Source organism: Aquarana catesbeiana, linkage group LG05 (genome assembly GCF_042186555.1).
Source record: "Aquarana catesbeiana isolate 2022-GZ linkage group LG05, ASM4218655v1, whole genome shotgun sequence".
Taxonomy (NCBI): domain Eukaryota; kingdom Metazoa; phylum Chordata; class Amphibia; order Anura; family Ranidae; genus Aquarana; species Aquarana catesbeiana.
Genome location: NC_133328.1, coordinates 161218166 through 161243722, shown reverse-complemented (window position 1 = coordinate 161243722; position 25557 = coordinate 161218166). Strand labels below are relative to the sequence as shown.

At 42.7% G+C, this 25557-nt stretch overlaps 1 protein-coding gene across 2 annotated transcripts in view; it reads right to left on the bottom strand.

Annotated features, from left to right (window-relative positions):
• The window catches only part of CNOT10 (CCR4-NOT transcription complex subunit 10), a 224901-nt gene that overhangs the window by 15921 nt on the left and 183423 nt on the right, over window positions 1-25557 (bottom strand). For both annotated transcript variants that reach the window (XM_073630300.1, XM_073630301.1), the window contains 3 exons: window positions 11811-11941; window positions 5387-5422; window positions 3865-3992 (listed from right to left, as the gene is read on the bottom strand). In XM_073630300.1, the coding sequence (XP_073486401.1) occupies window positions 3865-3992; window positions 5387-5422; window positions 11811-11941 (295 nt within the window). The remainder of the gene's footprint in view (window positions 1-3864; window positions 3993-5386; window positions 5423-11810; window positions 11942-25557) is intronic.

Genomic DNA, 25557 nt, shown 5'->3' with positions numbered 1-25557 from the left:
GTAGGGGTCCCCCACAAGAGGGGACTTTACAATTAAAGTGTTACTAAACCCACAACAGTAAAATCAGTCTGTATATGCAGCAAAACATGCTTGTTATACTCACTGTGGAACCTAAGGGGTTAAGCCTCTGCATTGTGTAAAAAGGCTGTTTGATCCGGTCTTCACTGATCCTCCCCTTCTTCCACTGTCCCCCAAACCATCTCCTGATAGAACAGAGGCTAGGGGACAAGCTGCACATGCTCAGTTTGGTGTGTATTGCTAGAGATTTTTTTTTTCTTGGGAGAGTGCATGTTTTCAGCACAGGGTTAATCAGCACTGTCCAGACAGAGGGTCAGGGATCCTGCAGCCTTATAGGACAGTCAGAGCAGAATGCAAACTCCTCCTAGCAGCTTTAACCAGACACTGATAGAAGTCATAAGACTGCTATATACTGCTGATGACAAATGTTATTTAGCAGTTTATATTTACTAAAACTATTGCATTTCCATGTTCTGTGTACTGTGGGAGACCAGATATAGTGAATGCAGGGCCCTGGGTTTAGTAACACTTTAAAGTGGTTGTAAAGGCAGGAGTTTTTTTTATATTAATGCATTCCATGCATTAGATAAAAAGCCTTCAGTGTGCAGCAGCCCCCCCCCCCTCACACTTACCTGAGTCCCATCTCGATCCAGCGATGTCCACAAGTGCCTCAGCCATCTGGGACTCTCCCTCCTGACTGGCTGAGAGACAGCAGCGGCGCCATTGGCTCCCGCTGCTGTCAATCAAACTCAGTTAGCTAAAGAAGAGAGAGAGGGAGTGGGGCTGAACCGTGGTTCCTTATCTGAAAGGATACTGTGGCTAGGTTTGGGTGCCCCATAGCAAGCTGCTTGCTGTGGGGGCACTCAACAGGAGAGAGGGGCCAGGAGCTCCAGTCAGGGACCCGAGAAGAAAAGGATCCGGGCTGCTCCGTGTAAAATCACTACATAGAGCAGGTAAGTATAACATGTTTGTGGGCGATCCGGAAGAGAAAGTTGCATTATATGCAGAGGACCTCCTGCTGTTTCTTGGAGACATGCAGGACTCCCTTCGGCCGGCCATGAATATTAATAGATTCAGCCAATTCTCTGGATTAAAAATAAATTGGGTAAAGTCCAGCTTGCTACTTGTGGACTCTCTGGTAGGTCCCCTACTTGAGGAGGTAGCCCAAATCCCAGCTGTGAATAAACTTAAATACTTAGGTATAAATATCTCTAAAGACCCTCAACAATTCACCTTAGCTAATATTGATCCCTAGCTGACTAAATTCAGGGGAAAAATAAAAATCTGGAAACGCCTGCCATTATCTGTGGCAGGTCGGTATAACCTGATTAAAATGATTTGGATGCCCCAGCTCCTCTATGTATTACATAATTCACCAATCTGGCTGTATAAAAAATGGTTCCAAAAGATAATTTTTAGGGAAAGATTCTATTCAGGGAAATTATTTGGAATGGTGGTCCAGCTAGAATCCGGTTAAGTACTCTGCAACTTCAGAAACAGGAAGGAGGAGTAGCGGTCCCACATCCCTTTAGCTACTTCTTGGCGTCACAACTCCAGTACTTAGGGGGGAGTAATGTAGACGGCCAAGTAGTAGGAAGAAAGATGCTCCTACAAACTACCCCACATGAATCTATACCTGAAGCCCTGGAGGCAGGATCCTTCCATCTAAAACTCCCAACTTTAAATCTGATGATGAAGGTTTGGGACACAGTGAAAATAATACTGGATTATAGAGGCTTTACGGACCTTACTCTGCTGTGGGAAAACAGTAAACTAGGAGAGTTTCAGAAGATAGGGATAATAAGGGAATGGGAGAGATGTGGAATAAAATTTATCTCACAATTATATAAAGAAGGCACCTTGAAAACTTTCCAGGAATTGAGAGCTCATTATGCCTTGCCGAATAAATCCTTTTTTAAATACTTACAGGTCAGGCACGCATTAGAGATACAGTTTAGAGGAAGGACCCTGGAATGGAGCACAATTCCTGTACTCCAAAAATTAATTAATGCACATTCAGGGAAAAGGCCTAATTTCAAAAGTAGATCCACATATTTATAATGGGAGATTGAATAGGCTAGATTCTCCTCTGTATAAGAGGAAATGGGAAAAAGATATAAGCAATATTTCTGATAGCCAGTGGAATAGAATACTTGAAGTGGCCCCCTTGGTCTCATTATCCCCCTCGCAGAGGATGTCACATTTATTTTTATTATATAGAACTCATCATACTCCCTACAGACTTTTTCGCTACGGCTGTCGGCCAGACTCTAGCTGCCCCAGATGCGGGGATTTAGAGGGGGACCTACTCCACATGTTTTGGAGGTGCCTGAAGCGATTCCGCTATTGGACGGAGGTGGTGAAAATCACTGATGGGGTGTTCGGAATCCCCACTGAGTTAGAGCCGAAAAAAAGCCTACTGGGACTATTTCAAGCAAGGATCCTGATTGCCCGAAGATGGCAGTCGGCACTACCCCCCGTCCAGTGAGGAATGGTCTAATAGTATGAACGGAGTAATTCTCAAAGAGAAATCGGTATATATAAAGCAAGGTGTGCCTAGGAATTATGATATGATCTGGAAGCCCTGGTGGGAAGAAAGAGGGATTAACTGTAAACCTCAACAAATACAGAAATAATTTTGCAAACGATAAATGGCGATCCTAAAGGATCCAAATGTAGAGAGAGAGTGGAAGTTGAAGGAATGAGTGAGTAGAATGAAGTTGTGCAAGAGTTGGAAGTGTGTGAGAATTTTTTTTTTTTTAGCATATAATATTAGATAACCCTACTAGATGCACCCCAGGCTCCACCCTAAACCCACATAGGATATGCTAGGCTTATTAACTTTATGGTGAGGAACTGGGATGGAGATTCGGGACATCTTGGGGAAGAATGCATCTGTTTGCCTTTTATTTTTCTTGTTATCCTTCTTTTTCTTGTTTAATATAAAACAAAATTTTCAATAAAGAAATAAAGTTTAAAATAAAGTATAACATGTTTGTTATTTTAATAGGCTTAAAGTGATTGTAAGGTCTCTTTTTTTTCCCCCCCTTTCTCCTCAGTTCCACAACAAAAGAAATACTCAGAACCCACAAAGCGATATATAGAATGCACAAAAAGAATCTAGGTTTTTAGTAGTAACTCAAGAGGACTTTACTACAGGACAGTCCACACCCAGGTTGTGACACACTCCTACCTATATAGGGTCCAGGCTTTGCTTGTCAAGGTGAGCATATCACAGAACGGGTTGTCAGGGACTGGATTCCATAGGAATGGACCATGTATAGCACCCTGCGGTTGCCTACACGCATTGAAACAAAGTGCCGAGGTGAGCGGCTATGCAGGATTCAGTGACCGAAGCAACAATACAGGCCATCCCTACAGTGTGGGAACTGGGTACAGCTCCCAACATTTTACTGAGGTTGCACCAATTTGAATGCACTGCTTCTATAGTGGTAATAAGAGACAGTGAAAAGTTGACTGAAGAAAACAAAGATAAAATAACAAATTAAGCTAAGAGTGATTCTATGTGAGGTCAATCACCCTAGAACACTACCAAAAATCTGAGGATTCATGGAATGAGGTAGGGTTATAGGGAAGGTACACTGGGGCATGTTCTCAGCTTTGCCAGCATCCAATCACCGGAAGCTATGAGCCTATAACCAAGGGTCTATGAATACGCTGCCTATGTCCTGCACTGTATGAGTCAGATAGTCCAGTAACATATGAAGACCTATGGTTATGTGCAAAGTACAGTAGCCCAGGGAAACCCATAAAGTTATATTATCTTTGCAACTGTTATTATAGGACAAATTTAGCAAGCAGTAAAAAAAACAAACAGTCCATTACCTGGTGGAGACATTTTCTTGCCTTATCATATTCGCTACGTAAGCAGTAAGCACTTCCCAGATTGAAGAGCATCATTGTACGGGCTGAAGTGACTGAACTTGGGTAGCACTGAGGCATTGGCTTTCCTACTGAAATACAAATATCAGGATAGAAATAATAATAATAATAAAAAATTATATATATATATATATATATATATATATATATATATATATATATATATATATATATATATATATATATATATATATATATATATACACATATACACATATACACACACATACACACACACAAGTAATCTGTTATTCAGACTAACACACATCTAGGCTCCAGGCACACTAGCATTTTTTTCTGCTCCTAGAAGCTAAAGTGTTATCCTATGTGTCCATGCACACTACTTTAGGCTATTAGCGTTTTTTGAGCTTCAGCGTCTAGGAGCAGGAAAAAAAAAAATAATTTTTGTAGCGTTCCTTGGATTGTTTTTCCAGCAGAAACACTGCTAAACGCTCCTAAACCCTTCTAATAGGGTTTTTCTTCAAAAACGCTAATACGCCAACACTCCTAACATGCTACTACAAATAGTTATTACCAGCGTTTTTTATCCAGCGCTTTTTCTGCTATATTTTACATAACATATTTTGCCATATTTTACGTAACATACTTTACATATGGTGAAATTATATCATTCCCTTTTGTAAAGCCAAAACTATTTTAGTATTCAATAATGTAGGGAAGGATTTAAAAATCAATGCAATTATTTTTCTGCTGCCTCTCCCTCTGGGTAGATTCCCCATCACTTTCTGTTCTGGGGCTGCAACAGGAAAAAAATTGCTCTCCAAAGTGAACAAAATCTCTGGAACAGGTGACCCCACTGGAAGATTTTCCCCTCACTTCTGGTGCCAACTCTAGGACTTAAGATTTCCCATCACTTTCTATGTTAGCGACTTTGGTCACCAGTACAAATAGAGGGGTGAATCTTCTTAGCGGGGACCCAGGCAGCCATAAAAAAGAATGACAGAGGGGCTAATCCTTCCCTACATTAACCAAAACTAAAAACTGCCGCTTTGAACTAGCTGCCCATGGAAGCATTCTGGATGACCCTTAAAGCATTTATCAAAATCTAAAGAAAGTTTTTGGTAGAGAAAGTGAGGAAGGTTGTCCCCAGCAGACAGGAAGTGAGGGGAAATCTCTCTAACATCAACACAGGCAGATATAAAAATGCATTTAAGTAGGTGATGCTAAAACATCCGTTAGCTTTTTATTGTTGTACGTTACCCCAGTACAGATTTTCCTTTCAGTTCTTGCCTGGCAAAATATTGTCCCCAGAACAGAGGAGTGAAATCATTCTAAATGACTCCCTGAATAGCAGTAGAACCTGATATGGGTTTCAACCTTTTCCCATTCTAGCCAAATAAAAAAATAAATAAAAAAGGTCTGCAATGAAAAAGTTTACTAAAAAACAAATCAGTTGCCAGTAAGCGCTGGAAATTCACATACAATCATTGCAAATTGTGCTTACCAGATTCCATAGGCTCATTTTCTCCTTTATCATTTCCTGTTGCACAAGAAAATGATGAGAAATGGATCAATTAATAGCAAACAAATGATAATATAAATGATTTAAAACCAATCCAATGTTAGACTTAATTTTCTAACCTGCACTGGCAAAATTACAATTTGAATTTAAATGACTTTTACAGACAATGCTCGTGTTCATTGCTTCAAAATGAACACTTCGATATGAATGTGTCATTCACATGCTGTAGAGCTGCCTCGTCACTTTTTACAGTACCAAGAACTGCCAACATAATAACTTAAATTAATGACCTGTAAAGGCTCTTAACCACTTCAATACCAGGCACTTTCGCCCCTTCCTGCCCAGGACAATTTTGAGCTTTCAGCGCTGTCGCACTTTGAATGACAATTGCGCGGTCATACAACACTGTACTCACACTAAATTTTTATTATTTTCTTCCCACAAATAGAGCTTTCTTTTGGTGGTATTTGATCACCTCTGCGGTTTTTATTTTTTGCTAAACTAAAAAAGACCGACATTTTTGAAATAAAAAAAAAGGTTTTTTTTGCCTCTGTTATAAAATTTAGTTTTCTCCTTCACTGACGGGCACTGATGAGGCGGCACTGACATGTAGAATTGATGGGCACTGATAGGCGGCACTGATATACAGCACTGATGGACACTGACTGGTGGCACTGATAGGTGGTAATAATTGGCAATGGCAGATTGCATTGATGGACACTAATAGATGGCACTGATGGGCAGCACAAAAATATATTGTTAGAGAGAATAAAAAGAAGCAAATCCAGGATGAAATTGTTGTAGTCACTTGACACTTCCGAATTTTCCGAAATGAAACCCTCTACAACTCTCACCCCCAAATTGTGGGGGATGGAGTTGTAGAGGGCCTCTACATCTAAAGCCACCAACCAGGAACCGGCAGGAATGGAGATGCCATCAAGAATCCGGAATAGATCACCGGTATCCTGAAGGTAGGATGTAAGACTCTCCACATGGGGTCTTAGAAAATCGTCAACTAATTGACTGGCCATTTCAGTGAGGCAACCATTCCCAGATACTATTGGCCCACCAGGAGGTCTCTGGGTGTTTTTGTGTATCTTGGGAAGTGCGTACAGAGTAGGGGTTCAGGGTGAAGTGACATTCAGAAATTCCCAAGTGCTCTTTTTTATAAGGCCTTTGTGATACGCTGAACCTATAAGGTGTTTGTATCTGGTAGTCATTAATGTAAGATGGCTTGAAGAAACCTTTCGGTACCAATGATGGTTTTGTACAATAGCCAAGACCATGTTCTCGTATTGGGTTTTTTTTTCCCTCTCTCTCCCCGGTTAGGGGATAATTTTGAAGATGGGCGAACTTATGGGCTATTGTCCCTCTCTGTTCCTTTTTCAAAGATGGCGATACCGGCCTCGGGCCACTAATGATGTTCTTTATTTACATTTCCTCCTCTTGACGCAGGCGCACTGTAGATGCTTGTTGTAACAAGCGGCAGGTATCCTGGCGCATGCGCAATACACAAGCAGACGTATTTGACGTTCCGCTGTTATACTCCGACCCCGCCTTGCTCCCCGGCGCCCGGAACACCTCAACAAACGTCCGCATCCTGGCGGTGACATCAGACGCCGCCGGGATGGAGGAACTATAAGTATGCGGCAATCGGTCGCCACTTTCTGTCGGTGGCTCCCTCAGGGATAAGGGAGGTTGGACATCTCTCTCCCCTCCACTACATGCCAGCATATACTCTACCTCCAGGTAATCGTGTCTCCACACTAGTGTGTCTGCTCATGGACAGAGCGATTCACCTCTGTGGGTCAGCACATTTACTTACATAGGTTTGCTTTTCTTTTATAGCGTACATATATCTTTTATTACACCTGTACTTAATCTACTATTGGCAAACAATCAATCCCTATCAAACCTTTCACTTGAGATGGAAAGTGTACGTGTTCACTCTGCTAATTCAGGCTACTATTAGCCGTTCAGCAATATACATTTGATTCAACTCAAGGTACTATAATTTTTGGATTTTTGATCCTGAATACTTAACAGGTTACTGTTTGTAACTTCATTTCATATTTGTTATTTTTTAATTTACAGTACGGATATATACATACTTTGTTCCTCTGTGACCACATATTTGGGAGGCCGAGGCATAGGAGTTTCATCCAATCTAATGTGAATGTTATCCATCACATTCACCCAAACTACTTCACCTGATTTATCTATATGTACTTATTTGGCTTGGTAAGACAGTCCTAATTATATAATTGTTACATGTGGAATTTATTCACTCTATTTTTCATTACTTATTGTTCATTGATTAATTGGATATACCTCCATTACTCCAATGTAATCCTTAGTTGTTTTTGTCACAGATGTATGCAATAATATTCTATCCTTGGAACTGTTATTTTAAATTATATCTCGAATTTCATAATATATGACATGTATTTTGTTTCTCACTTTCAGTAGACCACATATGTACCAGAACTCCTGATGAAGCTCAAAAAAGAGCGAAACATGTTGAGTGGTATTGATTAAGTGGTTATTTTTGCTAATAATTTTGTTAAAGCCAACTATGGTTATTGTGAAACGTGTTCTTAATGAATGAACTTTTTGCTACTTTTTACCAAATAAACAAATGTTTTTATACGGATAGACTTTGCACACATATTTCTTTACTCTAACCATTTATAGATCCACGCACCTTAAAAGTCCCTGAGGTACTGACAGGTGTTAATTCTGGGCACTGTGATGGACACCGATTGGCACTATGGTGAGCACTGGCAGGGGGTTATGATGGGGCACTTCCTGGGTACCGATTGGCAGCTTATGGGTACATGTGATGGGGGCTGTGCTGATTATCAGCACAGCCCCCCCCCCCCCGAAAGGAAGGGAGAGCCGCCGTTCGGCTCTCCCAGTCATCGCGAAACGTGGAATGCAGTTTACCGCCATTCCTGGTTCTCACGATGATCAGCTGTGATTGGTCACAGCTGATCACGTGATAAGAAGCCTCTGTCAGAGGCTTCTTATCACGATTGGAGATGCGGCGTGTCAGACTGACACATCGCGATCGCAGAGCTGTGCCCCGGCATGTTATCCTGCAGGATGTCATATGACGCCCAGTCAGGATAACAGAACCACTTCCCGGCCGTCATTCTGTTATAGGCTGGGCGGGAAGTGGTTAAACCATTGCCTATGGAAAGTTTTGGGCACCAAAATTTTATTGCCATTTTATGGGCAAAATTAAATTATTGGTTTGAAATGTTTGGTATCTATTTACCTGCTTAAACTGTGTCTGGTCCTCTGTCCTCCTCCCCCCCTCCCCACTCGCCGACTCTGTCTCTCCTCTGCCCCTGATGTCAGCGGGACGGCTCGGCTCCGCCCACTGCAGCTGTGAGCGGAGGAGGAGGAGAGGAATCAGCTGTGCACCTGGAGCGGCGCTTATATCAGTACAGATCGGCGGATGTTTTACAGAACAAAGGCACAGGGACACATCTTATTAAGGTACAGAGGGGAGAAGATGATTTTTTAGAAGTGGGTTAACAACCACTTTAACTCCTGTTACATGCTGCTGTGAGGTTTAGACCATCGGAAGATGGAATATATTCGTTTTGTTCTTGGGCTTAGATACATTTTAGGGCGCCTACAAACAACATTCAACTAATTAGGCCATTTACAGTCAGCGTAAAAAATGTTTGTGTTTGTAGGCCTTATGGCTGACCCTCTATGTGATTTTCCAGGCCAATCGTCATCCTGTTACCCAATCACTTGCAATACTTACTCTCTCTACAAACACTTCGAACCTGCATGTTTCTATAACAATCATTCATAAAACTATAATTTGGCAGAGGTGTGTGTTAATGTAATAAAACCCCTGCTTGTGTGTATAGATTGTAATTATCTATATATAAGTGGGCAGACTTATACTGGCCATACATTATATGAAAAATTGGCCGAACCCATTTTTAAAAAACAAACTTTCGGCCGTGAGCGCAAACGATAGTGCCATCATGTGAAGACCGATAAATCGTTCAGTGGACATAAATGAATGCAATTTTTGTTTGCTTTTTTACATATACCTAGTGCAGACATTTTGGACGGGAAACACATTAACCTTTCAATTTATCGTTCATTAGAAAATTTCCAAACTTGTCCTTAGTTTTTTCGGCTCAAAAACATTCCAACGATTATCAATTTTCTGCCCATTAACTGGCCAAAAAAACTAAATGACCGAATTTCGGACGATTTTTCGTATAGTGTATGGCCAGCATTAGTTTGTGTCACTGATAACTGAAAGCATTAGAGTCTGCAGTAAGTGAATACATCAGAAACCATGGGACCTTGTCAATTAGGTCTCCTTTCAATCAAATGAGTTGTCATGTATGTCAATATATTTTACAGCACAAGCAAAATGCATAGACATAAGAAAATGTATTATATTTATCTGTTTGTTCTTGCCAATGCGTGACAAGGGAAAAAATGTACTGCATTCTGCATTTTTGTTAGCTGATCAGCAGTCAACTCTTTAAAAACTCTTATCTGAATAAATTGTTAGGGCGCCTTCATGTGAAGGGTAAACTTTTATGAAAGGGCCAGTTTAATACCTTTTAAAGTGAACCTTAAGTTTTAAACATTGTAAAGTACACATTTTAGCTAATCAAATGCATCAAATGCCTGCTCTTATATTTTATATTAGTCAGAAAAGCATCTTCTGAGCCCTTCTCCAATTTCGTTTTACTTTGTTACTGGGGCCAAGCTTTCCCTTAGTTGATGGCTAAGCTTCACCGACTGCTATCCTGCTGGCAGGGACAGACTGGATAATGGCATGGCAGTGGGTAAGGCTTACCCATGAAGTGAGGTTTCAGTAAGAAAATTAAAACGAAATTAAATGTTTCTGAGTAAAAAAGGTAATAGCAGGCATTTTGTAGTAGCCTTTCAAGTTGGCCATGCATTATACAATTTTATTTATATTCAACTATGTAGTGCAAGGGCCAATCTGATTGCACACATATGAAAAGTGTTTAGGTTTCAGTAAATCTAAAGAAGAATTGTACAAGAAAATTGTATAATGTATGGTCAACCAAAAGCGTAGGAAAGTTTGAGCTGTGGATGGAATGTGCAAACACCACCCAGCTCGACAAGAGTTGTTTTAAAAATCCACTGAACCTGGTGGAAAATATTGGACAACCAGTGACTGCATCAGATGGAGCCACTGTTCATCAGCTCCTCTGTATTTAGGCAGCTGTGGGTGCAAATAGCTCTAAGGAAGTAAGGATTTATAGATTTCTATTGAACACAATAGCAGCACAGTGGCTAAGTGGTTAGAACTTCCACCCAGAAGCACTGGGGTCATTGGTTTGAATCCCAACCATAGCACTACCTGCCTGGAGTTTGCATGTTCTCCCTTCTCCCTGTGCCTGCGTGGATTTCCTCTGGGTACTTCAGTTTCCTCCCACAGCTCAAAGACATGTTAGTAGGTTAACTGACTCCTGTGCAAATTGGCCCTAGTATGTGCAAATGGGAATTAGGGACCTTACATTGTAAGCAGGGAAAGTATAATAAATATGTAACGCGCTGTGTAAACTGATGGCGCTATATAAGTACCAGTAATAAATAGTTGGCAGTGGAGATTCCTGCACCCACACTGTTTTATGACTAGCTGGACACTTTTACATCAAAACTTCATTGAATAGAAGTATTCTATGTTCACTTTGTTTTCTGTCAAAACGATCTTAGTATAACTTCAGATAAGCTAGTGCCTCCCTGAAAACAAAAGTTGGAAAGAAATTTGCCCCTCTTAAGACACTGCTGGGACCCCACCACAATTTGACCCGAATCAGCTGATCAGAAAATGCTGCAAATTCATAAAATAGCTTCATTCCCTTATTTGCATACACATGGCAAGTCTGCATACTGCTTGCAGAGATTTTTTAAAGTACTGAAACCAAAAATGAACACTTTCTGGAATAACAACCTCTTTGAATGACCTAAAGACCAACTGTCACAAGCAATGCTTCAATTCGTTGTATTGCCTGTCTTTATCAGGTCACGTATAGCCAAGCTAAGACTTGGTAATTACCACTCCTTTCTGACCTATCATCCCAAATCCTGTTCATCTAGTAAATAATATGCATTAACCCTCTAAGTATGAAACTGAGTCTCCTGTCATAATCTGTGTTCTTCAAGCCTAATGAGTGGAATCATGAGCAGAACCATTTAAAGGTTATGCTACAAATGAATGAGTCACTGCATGCAGTATTCATGGGCTGTACAGACATACTCTGCAAATAAATTATGAAGCATGGGGGCTGGAGATGTGTGCATGTGTATGAGTACATGTGTGCATTACCACTTCCATCAGAGAAGCAGATAAAAGCATGGCTTAGTCAAGTGTGGTTTCATTAACCTTGCTCCTGTTCATTTGATGAAACCCCAAGGGACACATCTGTGACATTCTCTGGGTTCAAATGAGTGATGGCATCCGAGATCCTGTCCAGGGAGATGAGTGCTTCTGCAGCATACAAATGGCCCAGAAACCTGCAGAAACAAAAGAAGAGCTTAAAGTGGACCAATTAAAATATATATATACACACACACACACATACCATGAATTAATAGGGTACATCAGCATTGCAAAATCACACTGTTTTTATGTAGCTCTGTTTTGCCATCGAAAAAAAACAAAAAAGGTAAAAAGGTTTCATATATAACCATCATTATAGACACTAAACTCTGTTATACCTGATCAGACAGACCTTGTGTTGTAGACTCACAGCCACATCAGAGACACTGGTTTGTGTTAAGTAAGACACAGTAAGGTGAAGTTCACACATTACAATGTGTTTTGAGCACGTTCAGGAAGCATTTGTAAATTGCTGTCTAAAACGTACAGCTTAGTTCACCTTTTGCACCATGTTACCCCCATCCCTCATTCCCGTAGGGGCTTTCAGATGCTGAGCTGGAGGAAGTGTTTGCAGCAGGAGCCTGATACACTGATAGTGGGTGCAATACTTTGCAGCCTCCAATTAAAAAAAAAAAAATAAATAAATGCACATTTTTTTTTTTCCCAGCAAAAATGTATTTCATCTTGTTTAAAAGGTGAATTTAGCCTTTAAGTTTTTTGGACGAAAATTCATTTAAAGGAAAAGCTTCCTTAACACCTTAAAAAGATGAGTTTGGGTCATGTTGCCATAAATGCTCATTAGGACATTTGGCAAACTTTACAAGTTGTCAATGTCTGGCTAAAGTTGCTAGCAAGATCACAAAAAATGTAACATAAAAAAGCGATGGCAGAAAAACACTGAATAGTCCATCAAGTCTGCCCTTATTTTTTACTGGGGGGGGGATTTGTTAACTTCTTTGTCCGAGTATAGATGTAGGTTTGTCCCAAGCTTGTTTGAAGCCATTTACCGTTGACTGTCTCACTAACTCTGCTGGAAGCTTATTTCAAGCATTAACTACCCTTTCAGTAAAATAATACATTCTAAGATTAGTTTTGAACGTCCCTCCAGTCAGTTTGAGGTCGTGTCCCCGTGTTCTCGATTTTGGTTTCATATTAAAAAAAAAAAAAACTGCCTTCCTGAACCTCATTCACCCCCCTAGTGTATTTAAAGGTTTTAATCACGTCTCCCCTCTCCCGTCTCTCCTCCAGACTGTACATAAGTTCTTGAAGTCGTTCGATAGGTTTTATCCCACAAACCTTTCACCATTTTTGTTACCCATCTCTGGACTCGTTCTATCTTATCAATATCTTTTTGAAAGTGAGGTCTCCAGAACTGAACACCATATTCTAACTAAGGCCTCACTAAAGATCTATATAGGGGAATCAGAACCTCCTTCCTTCTGCTGGTGATGCATCCTAGAATTCTATTCACCCACTGCCTGGTCACGCTATTTGCTCATTTTGCAATCATCTGAACTAAGTACCCCCAAATCTGTTTCTTCTGCAGTGCTGACCAACACTGTACCCCCAATGTTGTACTCTCTCACGGGATTCTTTTTCCCTAGGTGCATTATTTTACATTTAGAAATATTGAACTGCAGTCTCCACTGTTTTGACCAAACACACACAAATATTAAAAGGGACTATAGTTCCACTTGAAATTATATATGGTTTCTGGCTATAATACCCATGAGTGACACAACACAGGTAATTCCTGTTCCCACAACCTAAAACCAGCATTGCCGGGTTCTGAAATGTAACAATGTGCTGACCTTTAACCCATTCAGGGTCACAGGGGTCAGATAGCTCTCATTTCTTCTAAATTTTTGGAATTCTTGTATAGAAGGTACTGACATCAGTGGAGAGAAATTGAATTCTTATACACAACTGGTTATGGTGAATTTCACTATATATATATATATATATACATATATACACACACACACACACACACACACATATACAGAGCTATGTTCAGCATTTAGACATCTGAGTGTAAAATTTTCAAAAACCTATCAGTTTCCTAAGGCTAGGGTGACACACATGCAGGTTGCGGTTGATGCGTGTTTCCAACGCGTTTTTTGACACGCGGTTTTCATTTTTGGGAAACCGCACCAGAAACATGAAAAACGCAAGCACTGTGTTTCTGATGCATTTCCACTGTGTTTAAATTGAAGCCTATTGAACCAAAAAACCCAACCTGCAGCATGTCCCTGGCCCTTTCCAAATGACCCACTGGTTGAAAATGCACAGATATGAACGTGACCCATAAGAAATCATGTTAAATGGACTGTAGTGTGTTTCTGCAAAACTGAAAATGTACTGCAAAATGCATAGGTGTGAAATAACTATCCAACAGTTTTAAGACCACTCACCTCTGGCTCTTCCCCCTCCCATTCCGTAGCCCTCTCCCTGCCTTCAGATAGGTTGAAATTAGGCCATTTTTCAATCTGTCTTTGGGCAGGCTGGTTGTACTTCGATTGACTTCTGTACAACCAGCCTGTCTTTTTTTTGTGCAATCATTGCCGGCGGCTATAGCTGCCAGCGGTGATCAATGTATTCTGAAGGCTGGGAAACATCCCGCTTTCAGAATACAACAGCACCCGTGGTTAAAGGAAAGAAAACAATTGTTTAATGTATGTTTTCTGTTTAACTATCCATGTTTAATTACCACTGCTGTGCATGTATTTTCTTCCTCAGAGATGGTCTAAACTATCATCTGCTAAAACTTTGTGCATTAGTACTGCTTGGACCTTAAGGAAGGAGGTACACCCCAAAAGCTTGCCCTGAAAATCTGGATGTTATTGCAAATTAGGGGGTCGACCGATATAATTTTTTCAGGGCCGATACCGATTTTTCAGCTGCCTTTCAGGCCGATATCAGTTGCCAATATGCTGTAGATTTAAAGTTTTTATTTTAACACTGTCTTTTTAATTATTTATTTTAATCACTTTTATTGCTGTCACAAGGAATGTAAACATCCCTTGTGACAGTAATAGACAGTGACAGGTACTCTTTATGGAGGGATCTAGGGTCTAATTATCCCGGTTCACACTTGTGCGATGCGGGAACCCTGCAAATCCACTGCTGGTTCCCGCATCGCACCTGACTTGCAAGGCAGTTCACACTGCCATATACGAACTGCTGGGAGTATCAATACAATGTTAACCACTTAAGGACCGAGCCTCTTTTTGAGATTTGTTGTTTACAAGTTAAAAACAGTTTTCTTTGCTAGAAAATTACTTAGAACCCCCAAAACACACATTTTATAACACCCTAGAGAATAAAATGGCGGTCGTTGCAATACTTTCTATCACACCATATTTGCGCAGCGGTCTTACAAGCGCACTTTTTTTTGGGAAATACACTTTTTTTAATTAAAAAATAAGACAACAATAAAGTTAGCCCAATATTTTTTTTGCTCTCGCTCTACCAATCTCGTGATACCTCACGTGTGGTTTGAACACAGTTTCCATATGCGGGTGCTACTCACGTATGCGTTCGCTTCTGCACACGAGCTCGGCGGGATTTATTTATTTTACCTTTTATTTTTACACTGTTCTTTTGTAAAAATGTAAACATCCCTTGTAATAAATAAAAAAGCATGACAGGACCTCTTCAATATGAGATCTAGGGTCAAAAAGACCTCAGATCTCATATTTACCCTAAAATGCAATAGGAAAAAAAAAAAAATGGCTCTTTAAGAGCTATGGGCGGAAGCGACGTTTTGACGTTGCTTCCGCCCTGCAATGTTATGGAGATGGTGGCCATCTTCCCCTCACTCGTGTCCATGTCAAGCAAGGGGAAACTTTCGATCGCCTCTGCCAATGCCGATGGCTCCAGTAAGCAACGGAGAGCACCGGAGCGCAGTGGGAGGGGCCCTTTCCCGCCGCCGATAAAAGGGATCTCACGGCGAATCCGCCGCAGAGACCACTCTTATCAGAAAGCGGACCACCGGCTGAAGAAGGGGATACCGGGGTTATGGCAGCTAGTTGCTGCCATAACGATATTCCTCTTCAAACTTAGGATGTATATCGGCGGTCCTTAAGTGGTTAATGACACCCCCATTTCAGTTCGCATATCGCACTGCGAACCAGAAAAGAGTCCTGTGGGAGTTTGGTCCAAATGCGATTCAAATTCAGCCATACTATCTATATGTCTGAAATCGCATCGCTCGGACATCGCATGTGATTTGCACTGCGGTGCGAATCACATGCGATCTCGCACCACGCACTGGTGTGAACCAAGCCCCTCCTCTGCACTTGAAAGTATTCACAATGCCAAAATCTGCGTGTTTGATTACTTTCTATTTTTTAAAACTGGCGCCTTTAGGATGCCAGTAATCCTGTAGTGATGTCATGACATAGCTTGCTGGTTACTAGATCCGAGACCCAAACAAAGCTGATTCTGGCTTTGTTCAGGTCTTCGGACAGCCGGCTGGTCGCTTGGGCCTCCCGGTGGGATGTCTCCTACCGCTACTTGTAATAACAGCCAAGCAGCTGCTGAGCCGCATTGGTTGTTATTACAAGAAAGCTGATCGTCCACTCTAAAGTATGGTACCGTGGTGATGCCTGCAGCTGCAGGCATCTCCCGGTTCAACCCCTTGAAGCAATATCAGCAAGTTTGTGACCGATACCAATTCTTCCAAAAAAGTGAATATCCGCCTCCGAGATAAATCGGTCGACCCCTATTGCAAATTAAAAAAAAGTATCACGGACAGTGCTTAATTGTTTTTGTTGCAAGTGCACTAATACGGCTACAATCACCTCAAGCAGGAATTTATCAGCACTGAAGACGAGGGAAAAGATGTCTGGTTATTTTTCTGTTAAGTAATCCTATTGGAGAATGTAATCCTTATGGCGCGAGACTCCTTTAAATTTTAATAGATATTCAAACACACAGAGCTCATGAAAAATCAGCAAGCCACTCGAGAACAAGGTCTGCAGCCTGGAAGCAACGCTGTATTTATGTTCATTTTGATGTGACACAAAGCAAACACTTTGCTAAGTGCCTTTTTGAACTAAGCCACTAAACACATTAACAATCTCATAAGCAAGTGCTAAAGAGTCCTTGGCACATTTCGAAATGCACACCAAGCATTCCTTTAGGAGCTTGTGTGAGCAATGCCATTACTTGGGCAATCGCACAAAGATCAGGCAACCTGACAGATCTCTCCAGCGGAGGATGGGTAAAGTTGCCGCATGTTAAGTCATCCTGGACGATTAACAGATGTGGATGCTCAACATGTTAAAAAGTTAGCAGCAAACACATGCCAATTACTAGCGGGTTAAACACAAAATAAAATTACACAATAAAAAAGGCACAATTTTCTTTAGACCCCTTTCACACTGGGGTGCTTTGCAGGCGCTACAGCGCTAGAAATAGCGCCTGCAAAGCGCCCTGCAAGAGTCGCTCCTCACACTCCAGTGTGAAAGCCTGAGGGCTTTCACACTGGAGCGGTGAGCTGGCAGGACGGTGAAAAAAGTCCTGCTAGCAGCATCTTTGGAGCAGTGAAGGAGCGATGTGTATACCGCTCCCGCCCATTGAAATGAATGGGGTAGCGCGGATATACCGCCGGCAAAGCGCTGTTGCAGCAGTGCTTTGAGGCGATTTTAACCCTCTCTCTGCCACTAGCAGGGCGGTTTTACCGCCGCTAAAACAACGGTAAAGCACCGCCGACTCCGCCCCCACCCCAGTGTGAAAGGGGCCTTATAGTTAGGGTCCTTTCCCATCAGTCCACGTGCAGAAATTATTATAAAACTGAATGTGACAGCAGTGTGGGAGGGGCATTCCATGATGAAATTACGCTAAACACACACAAACAGTTGTATTGTGTATTTATCATTCATTTCACTAGGACTGGTCAAAGCTTAAACTGTGCCATTTTGCCCCCACTAAAAAGTGTATAAGGGTTAGAACCTCTGGAACATTTTTACTGCTGTCTGTGTCCCCAGTGGGGAGATTTCCAGTCACAAGGACACGAAGAGACATCAATTCTTTAAAATTGGTAAACAGGCAGCAACACAACACTTTTTGAGTGTGGCAACATTACAAAGATCTGCCAGGTTTAAACGGCTGTCCTCAACCTCACAGATCCCTGCATCCATACAAGGTGTATGCAGGTGTCTCTCCTGCTGCACCATTGTATTTTGACAGGGGGGCACTCCCCCTCTGTCAGAATACACAGATCAGTGCACCAACCCTTGGGTGCACCGGTACACATGTACTGAAATTCGACTAATTCAAGATAAACACGTGTACAAGGCTTTACTCTTACTGGCTATATCTAAAATGTAAGGCCTAACTCCAGACATTTTTGTTTTGGATAGAGTGGAGAAGAGTTAAAGCTTGGGAGCTCAACCTATGGTGCTCCAGCTGTTGCAGGACTACAAGTTCCATGAGACATTGTAAGGCTGACAGTTACAAGTATGACTACCATAGGCAGAGGCATGGTGGGACTTGTAGTCCCGGCAACAGCTGAAGGGCTACAGGTTGAGCACCCATGAGTTAACTAAGTTCACCTTTTAAAAAAAAAAAAAAAAGCAGACTGTGTACAGTGTCAGGCTCCTGCAAAATCTCTTATTATACTGTATTTATCGGCATATAACGCACTCCAATTTAGGAGGGAATTTTAAGGAACAAAAAACTTTTAGGAGGGAAGTTGAAGGGAAAAAAAAACTTACATTTAAATGCCCATCAGTGCAGCTTTGTCAGTGCAGCCTTCGATCCTCTATCCCTGCCATCCTGGGCTTCAAAATCGCCGACCGCGATTTGAAAATGGCACCGCCGGCGCCGAAATACACAGAGCCGGTCCTCGGCTCTTCCCGGCGGCTCTCGTTCACTTTCGGCTCCACTCGTAGTCCTGAGCGGAGCTATCCGAACCTAGCCGAGTAGGTTCGGATAGCTCCGCTCGGGACTACGAGTGGAGCCGAAAGTGAACGAGAGCCGCCGAGAAGAGCCGAGGACCGGCTCTGTGTATTTTGGTTCCATTTTCAAATCGCGGTCGGCGATTTTGAAGATGTGACAGCTCGGTATCGCAGGGGATCGGCATATAACACACACCTGCGATTTTCCTCTGATTTTAAGGGGAAAAAAGTGCGTGTTATACGCCGATAAATACGGTAATTGTCTGCCTATACCTCTTCTATGGGCAGACAGTTACTAGAGGGCAGGAAGATCAATATACTACGTGAACGCTCATCAGCGTCCTCACAGTTCGTTCAGAACTACAAGCCATCTGCCAAGGTAGGAGAGAGTAGTTGTAGTTCATTCATTCACAGAACGCTGAGAATGAATGATGAGGCTGTGTGGGCATAGCAGGTGCAGGAAGAAGACCCCGACCAACCCCCCCCCCAAAAGCCACCCCCCCCCAAATGCCATAGCAGTGGGATCGGAGGGGTGCAGGCAGGTTCTCTTAGGGTAATACGTTACACACTAAATACGGGTGTAACATGTAACATTTTGCCAAAGGTGAATTTATCCTTGAAAATTTCAGCCAGGTTTGTATTTAGGTCTGTGACCCCCTTGTTGAGAACAGTATATTGTAGTCACCCTAGAGGGAGGAAAGGGTTGAGTTGAGTGTCTCTGTCGAATGTTCAAAAATGTTTTGCATGTAGGATTGGAAGAAGTGCGTTTTATGTTCACAACACAAACTGATTTTTGTCAGCCACACAAACATTTTAGAAGTTCTAACCCTCCCCACCCAACAAAAATTGTGTCACCATTGGAGATTTTCAGTCGCTTCCATTCTTGACAGCAAGTGAGGGTAAAACTCCCCAAATGGACACAGAAAGCAAATAAAACAGTCTGTTAACCTTCCCCATGCTACCAAAAATACATTAACAATTCAACTATCAGTGGGCTTTTAAAAATGGTTTTGGATGGATGTGGGATTTAATGTAAATGCTACAAGTCCTTATGAAAAAATAAAACAACGCCAAACTGGGTCCAGTAGCAATGCCAAACTAATGTGAATTGCTCAAATAACAAACAGCTTTTTTTTTCTTTTTTAAAGATCTCTCTCTTTATCTCTCCCTATCAAAAAAAAAAAAAAAAAACAGAAAAAATTGAACATTTGCATGCACATATATTATATCTTACGTGATTACTGTCAAAAAAAAGCAATACATTTTAAAAGGTTGGAAGCACATTTTGCTTGTGATGAAAAAAAACCTTTTCCATCAAAAATAAAATCTGGTGAAGGAACATCAGAAGCAAAACAAAAAACACAATTGGCTAGCTGGAGTGGGGCTTCTGACAAACAATCTCAGATCAGAAAGACTATGCAGGAGGTCTTGCCTTACTTGAAAGCATTTTTGGAATGTCTCATCCACTTTCTTCCTCCTCCCCTTCACATCATGGCCAAATTCACGAGTCTGACACAAGAGCCGTGAGGCCCGTTTTGGCTTCTAAGGCTTCAAAAAAAAGCAACACACTCACAAAACATGCGGACATTCTCTGTTTGATTGGGAATGTCTCTAGTGTTCTTCGAGAGCTATTCAGTGAATAGGGGCACAACAAAGTTCATGTAGCAGATGGCTTCTAGTAAAGACGGATGAGCCAATTTCTATGTCAAAGCTGGAAAAAAAATTAAATCTTGGGCTTTTGCGCAAAATAATCTTTCATCCAAGCACTATATATATATATATATATATATATATATAGTTTTGTATCATACTGATGTGAAACTTTAAAATGTTATTTACATAATTATGTGTAGAGTATATCTGGTTTAGTAACGGGCAAGAACACACATTCACTAAAAACAAACTTGCCATAATTGGAGCTAGTTTACTCCATAAACTAGAAATAACTAAGGTATTTCCCTTTTCAAGGATTTTGGCCTAATGCACCTTAACACACACAAAATAAAAAAAAATAAAAAAATTCAACAAAAAAAAAAAAAAAAAATCACACTTGCAATAACCATGGCTGCACATCTGTGCACTGTAGTATAGCTGGCCATAGAAGAGTAGAGTAAAAGAAAAAAAAACAAACATTCTTTTGATCTAACATTTGATTCTAGTGAATTTCAAAATTTTTCCAATTGTTGTCAACATTAATTTTTTTTTTTTTTTTTAAACAAATCAATTACTACTACTACTACTACCACCTCTACTGCTCATGAGCATTTTACTTAGTTTTTTTTTTCCCGAACAGATGAGCTACAAAACGATTAGAAAACAGTTTGTTCAAAAAAAATGTTTCCAACATGTTCATTTCCGATCATGAAGCGGAAATCGACTGCTGCAGTAAGCACGTGAACCATTAAACAAAAAATCATATTAGTCCACAAACTCGATTTTTTGTTTGATTTTCTATGCATGTATGGCCAGCTTATGCTATAGCGAAGGTGTGTTTGTTTTACTGTATTTGTGCATTGAGTTGCTATTAGGAACGAATGGGAATGCAGCACAATGCACATATAATATGTTTCTGCACATTGCAGCAATACTTAACATGTTTTTATTACGCATTAACTTGTGAATGAGTCCTTAAAAAAAAAAAAAAAGGGGATGTTTTAAAAATCAAAAGCCGTTATGTAATGACAGTTTCTAATTCACAAGAACACAATTTGTAGATTGTCTTTATTACACACCCTCACAAACTGTGCCTACACCTATCCACTTCCTTGGAAGTTTACCTTTTTTTCCCCTCTTGTTTTCCAGCTCCACTATATTGTAAATGATGATGAGAAGTCAGACACAGAAATGCCTTTACATACACTATATTGTCAAAAGTATTGGGATGCCTGCCTTTACACGCACATGAACTTTAATGGCATGCCAGTCTTAGTCCGTAGGGTTCAATATTGAGTTGGCCCCCCCCTTTGCAGCTATAACAGCTTCAACTATTCTGAGAAGGTTGTGCACAAAGTTTAGGAGTGCATCTATGGGAATGGTCGACCAGTCTTTCAGAAGCGCATTTGTGAGGTCAAGCATTGATGCTGGACGAGAAGGCCTGGCTCGCAGTTTCCGCTCAAATTCACCCCAAAGGTGTTCTATCGTGTTGAGGTCAGGACTCTGTGCAGGCTAGTCAAGTTCCTCCAAACCAAACTCGCTCATCCATGTCTTTATGGACTTTAATTTGTGCACTGGTCCAAATCATTTGGTGGAGGGGGAGGGGGGGGGTGAAGGTGTAAGGTTGGGCTTGGCCCCTTAGTTCCAGTGAAGGGAACGCTGAAGATGTCAGCATACCAAGACATTTTGGACAATTTCATTAGGGATGAGCTTCATCTTCGAATCGAACCCATGTTCGACTCGAACATCGTGTGCTCGGTTGTTCGCCAAATTACGAACGTTATCGGCCGTTTGCGACAAATTCGAGTTGCACGTCACGGCCCATAATTCACTGCGGCATCGCAGTGCATTGCTGGCTGATGATTGGCCAAGCATGCACTATGACCCGCATGCTTGGTCAATCACAGCGCCGTGTGTACAGAGAGCTGTAATTGGCCAAAGCCAGGGAGGCTTTGGCCAATTATGGCTCAGGGAGTTTAGTACACGCCCCACACTATATAAGGCCGCCTGCATGGCGTCCTTGTGTTGTGTGTTGTGGCGGAGAGAGAGATAGATAGACAGAGACAGAGACAGTGTCATTTGATTTAAGTTAGATAGAGTAGGCAGGTCGAGACACACAGACACACTGTATTCAGTTTAGCTAGATCCGTTCCTGTTATTCTCACGAATTTACTGACAGGCAGGCCGGTGTTTTTACAGTATTTCCAGTTAGTGTACTGTGTAACCCTGTACAGTTGCACCTACAGTATAGCTACCTGAAGCCAGGTGCTTGTGTGCTTCTTCTGATCCTATTAATAGCACAGGCAGGCTCTTGAAGTATTTCCAGTTAGTGCACCAGTGGCAGAATTACCGGGGTCGCAACAGTCGCAGTTGTGTCGGGGCCCGGGATTCTGCCACTGTGGGGGGGGGGGGGGGGGGGTGTCTTAGAACAGCTGATCTCACGGCTCCCCCTTCTCCCCCCTCCCTCTCCTGTGTGCTCCGCAGGCAGTCAAGTGTGAAGCTAAAGAGCTCACATTTCCCGCGGAGCACACAGGAGAGGGGAGGGGGGAGTAGGGGGAGCCGTGAGATCAGCTGTGTCTCCTCTCTCATCCTGTGCCAGAGAGGACGGACAAATAGAACATTAATGCCGCCGTTGTCTCTGTGCTATTGTTCTATGACACACGATCTCCGCTCAGAGCTGTGCTGTCCGGCACTGATGGAATCTAATAGCATTCACTGATGAGCACTGAGAGAAGGCACTGATGGGCACTGAGAGAAGGCACTGATGGGCACTGAGAGAAGGCACTGATGGGCACTGAGAGAAGGCACTGATGGGCACTGATAGAAGGCACTGATGGGCACTGATGAGCACTGATAGGAGGCACTGATAGGAGGCACTGATGAGCACTGATAAAGGGCACTGATGGGCACTGATAGGAGGCACTTATGGGCACTGATAGGAGGAACTGATAGGCCACACTGATGAGCACTGATAGGCAGCACTGATAGGTGGCATTGATAGGTGGTACTGATGGGCACTTACGAATACTGATAGGCAGAACTCAGGCAGTATTGATGGGCTTTGATGGGCAGAATTGAAGAGTACTGATAGGTGGCACTGATGGACGCTGTTAGGCGGCATTAATGAGCACTGATAGGTGGTACTGATAGGCAGAATTGATGGGCACTAATAGGCGGCATTAATAAGCACTGATAGGTAACACTTGTAGGTGGAAGTGATGGGCACTGATAGGCAGCACTGATGGGCACTGATAGATGGCACTGATGATTGGGGCACTGCTTATCAGTGTAAACAATTTACTGACATTCTTGATCGTTAACGGCAGTCCTTTCCTAACACAGACATAGCATGTGAGGAAAGGGCTGCGGATAACTGGCAAGTCTGTTTACATGTGATCAGCTGATCGCATGGTAAAGGGCCGATGTGATTGCGCTGGATGCATGTCCCAGGGGTCATGCAGGAAGCACGGTTTTGGGAGGATGTCCATTGACACTCTCCCAAAATTGGAAGCCCGGGGCTCGGATGGAAGGGGGGCCCATCATGGTTTCTTGCACCGGGGCCCTGAAGGTTCTAGTTACGCCTCTGAAGTGTACTGTGTACCCTGCACCTAAAGTATAGCTACCTGAAGACAAGTGCAGGTGTTCTCATACTAATAATACTACAGGCAGGCAGTTGATTCTCCTAGCTGCAGTATGATCGGTATATATATACATCCCAGTTTTGTGCAGCTACATCTCACTGCAGGCCATTAGTATGTCTGGAAGGCCAACAAGGAGAGGCAGACAGTCACAAGCCAATAAAAGAGGGCAAGCAGGCTCTGTGTCTAGAGGCAACAGTACTGGTCGTGGGCACGGTGCATCCTCATCAGCACGTGGCCGTGGGACACGCTTGGCCTTTTTTTCGGCAGCTGACCACGTTGAGCCACAACATGCCAAAGACTTGGTAGAGTGGATGACCAAGCCGTCCTCATCCTCCTCATCCTCTCTCACCCAGGCTCAGGGTACTTTGTCCGGCAAAGATGCTGCCAACGCGGCCTCTTCCCTCGGCTCAATGGCATCAGTCACTCCTTCCCTAGCCCCACCATGTCCTCCTGAGGAGTCCCCCCAACTGTTTGACCACAGTGTTGGGTGCATGCTCCAGGAGGTTCCCCAGTGTTTTGAAGGCTCCGATGATGGTACTCAGCTAGAGGAAGGCAGTAACGTGAGCCCAGAGGGGGTGCCCAAGAAGGACAACAATCTGGCAGTCATGTTCCCCCTGCTGCAGCATACTGCCAGGTTTGCTCCAGTGATGAGGAGGGAGGGGATGATGAGGTCACTGACTCCACGTGGGTGCCAGATAGGAGAGAGGAGGAGGAGGCACATCACCAACGAGGCAGGATGCCCTCCAGGGGCCATCTTAAGGGCAGCACACTGACTGCATCACACCGCAGAGCTCCGCATGTGCAGGGCACTGCTGTCTCTGCGCATTATTCCAGAAGTTCTTTGGTGTGGGCCTTTTTTGAAATGAGTGCATCGGATCGCACCGCTATTTGCAACATATGTCTCAAGCGTACCTCGTGTGGCCAAAACATCTCCCGCTTGGGCACCACATGCTTGACCAGACATATGTTGACCTGCCATGCAGTTTGTTGGCAAGCGTACCTAAAAGACCCACACCAAAGAACAAAGAGGACCTCTCCTTGCTCCTCCTCAGCTGGGATCTCCAACCCTACTATACCTTCAGTCCTCTCTGAGACCTGCACTGAGAGGAATAAAGGTGTAGAATTAGGTGTGTCACAGCCAAGTACTTGCGGGCAATCTGCCATCGGTACACCAACGTCAGATTGTACCAGGCAAATTTCCCTGCCCCAGCTGCTGCACCGCAGAAAGAAGTTCACTCCCAGCCATCCACATGCACAGCGGTTGAATACCAGCTTGGCAAAATTGCTAGCACTTCAACTGCTACCTTTTCAGTTGGTAGACTCTGCCCCCTTCCGTGAGTTTGTGGAATGTGCGGTTCCTCAGTGGCAGGTACCCAAATGCCACTTTTTCTCATGGAAGTCTATTCCGGCGCTCTACCGGCATTTGGAAGGCAATGTCTTGACCTCGCTGCACAGGGCGGCAGGCTCAGAGGTGGTTGACGCCACGCCAGCTTAAGCCAGGAATGGTGGTTTGCGACAAAGGCACCAACCTGCTCTCCACCCTCCGACAGG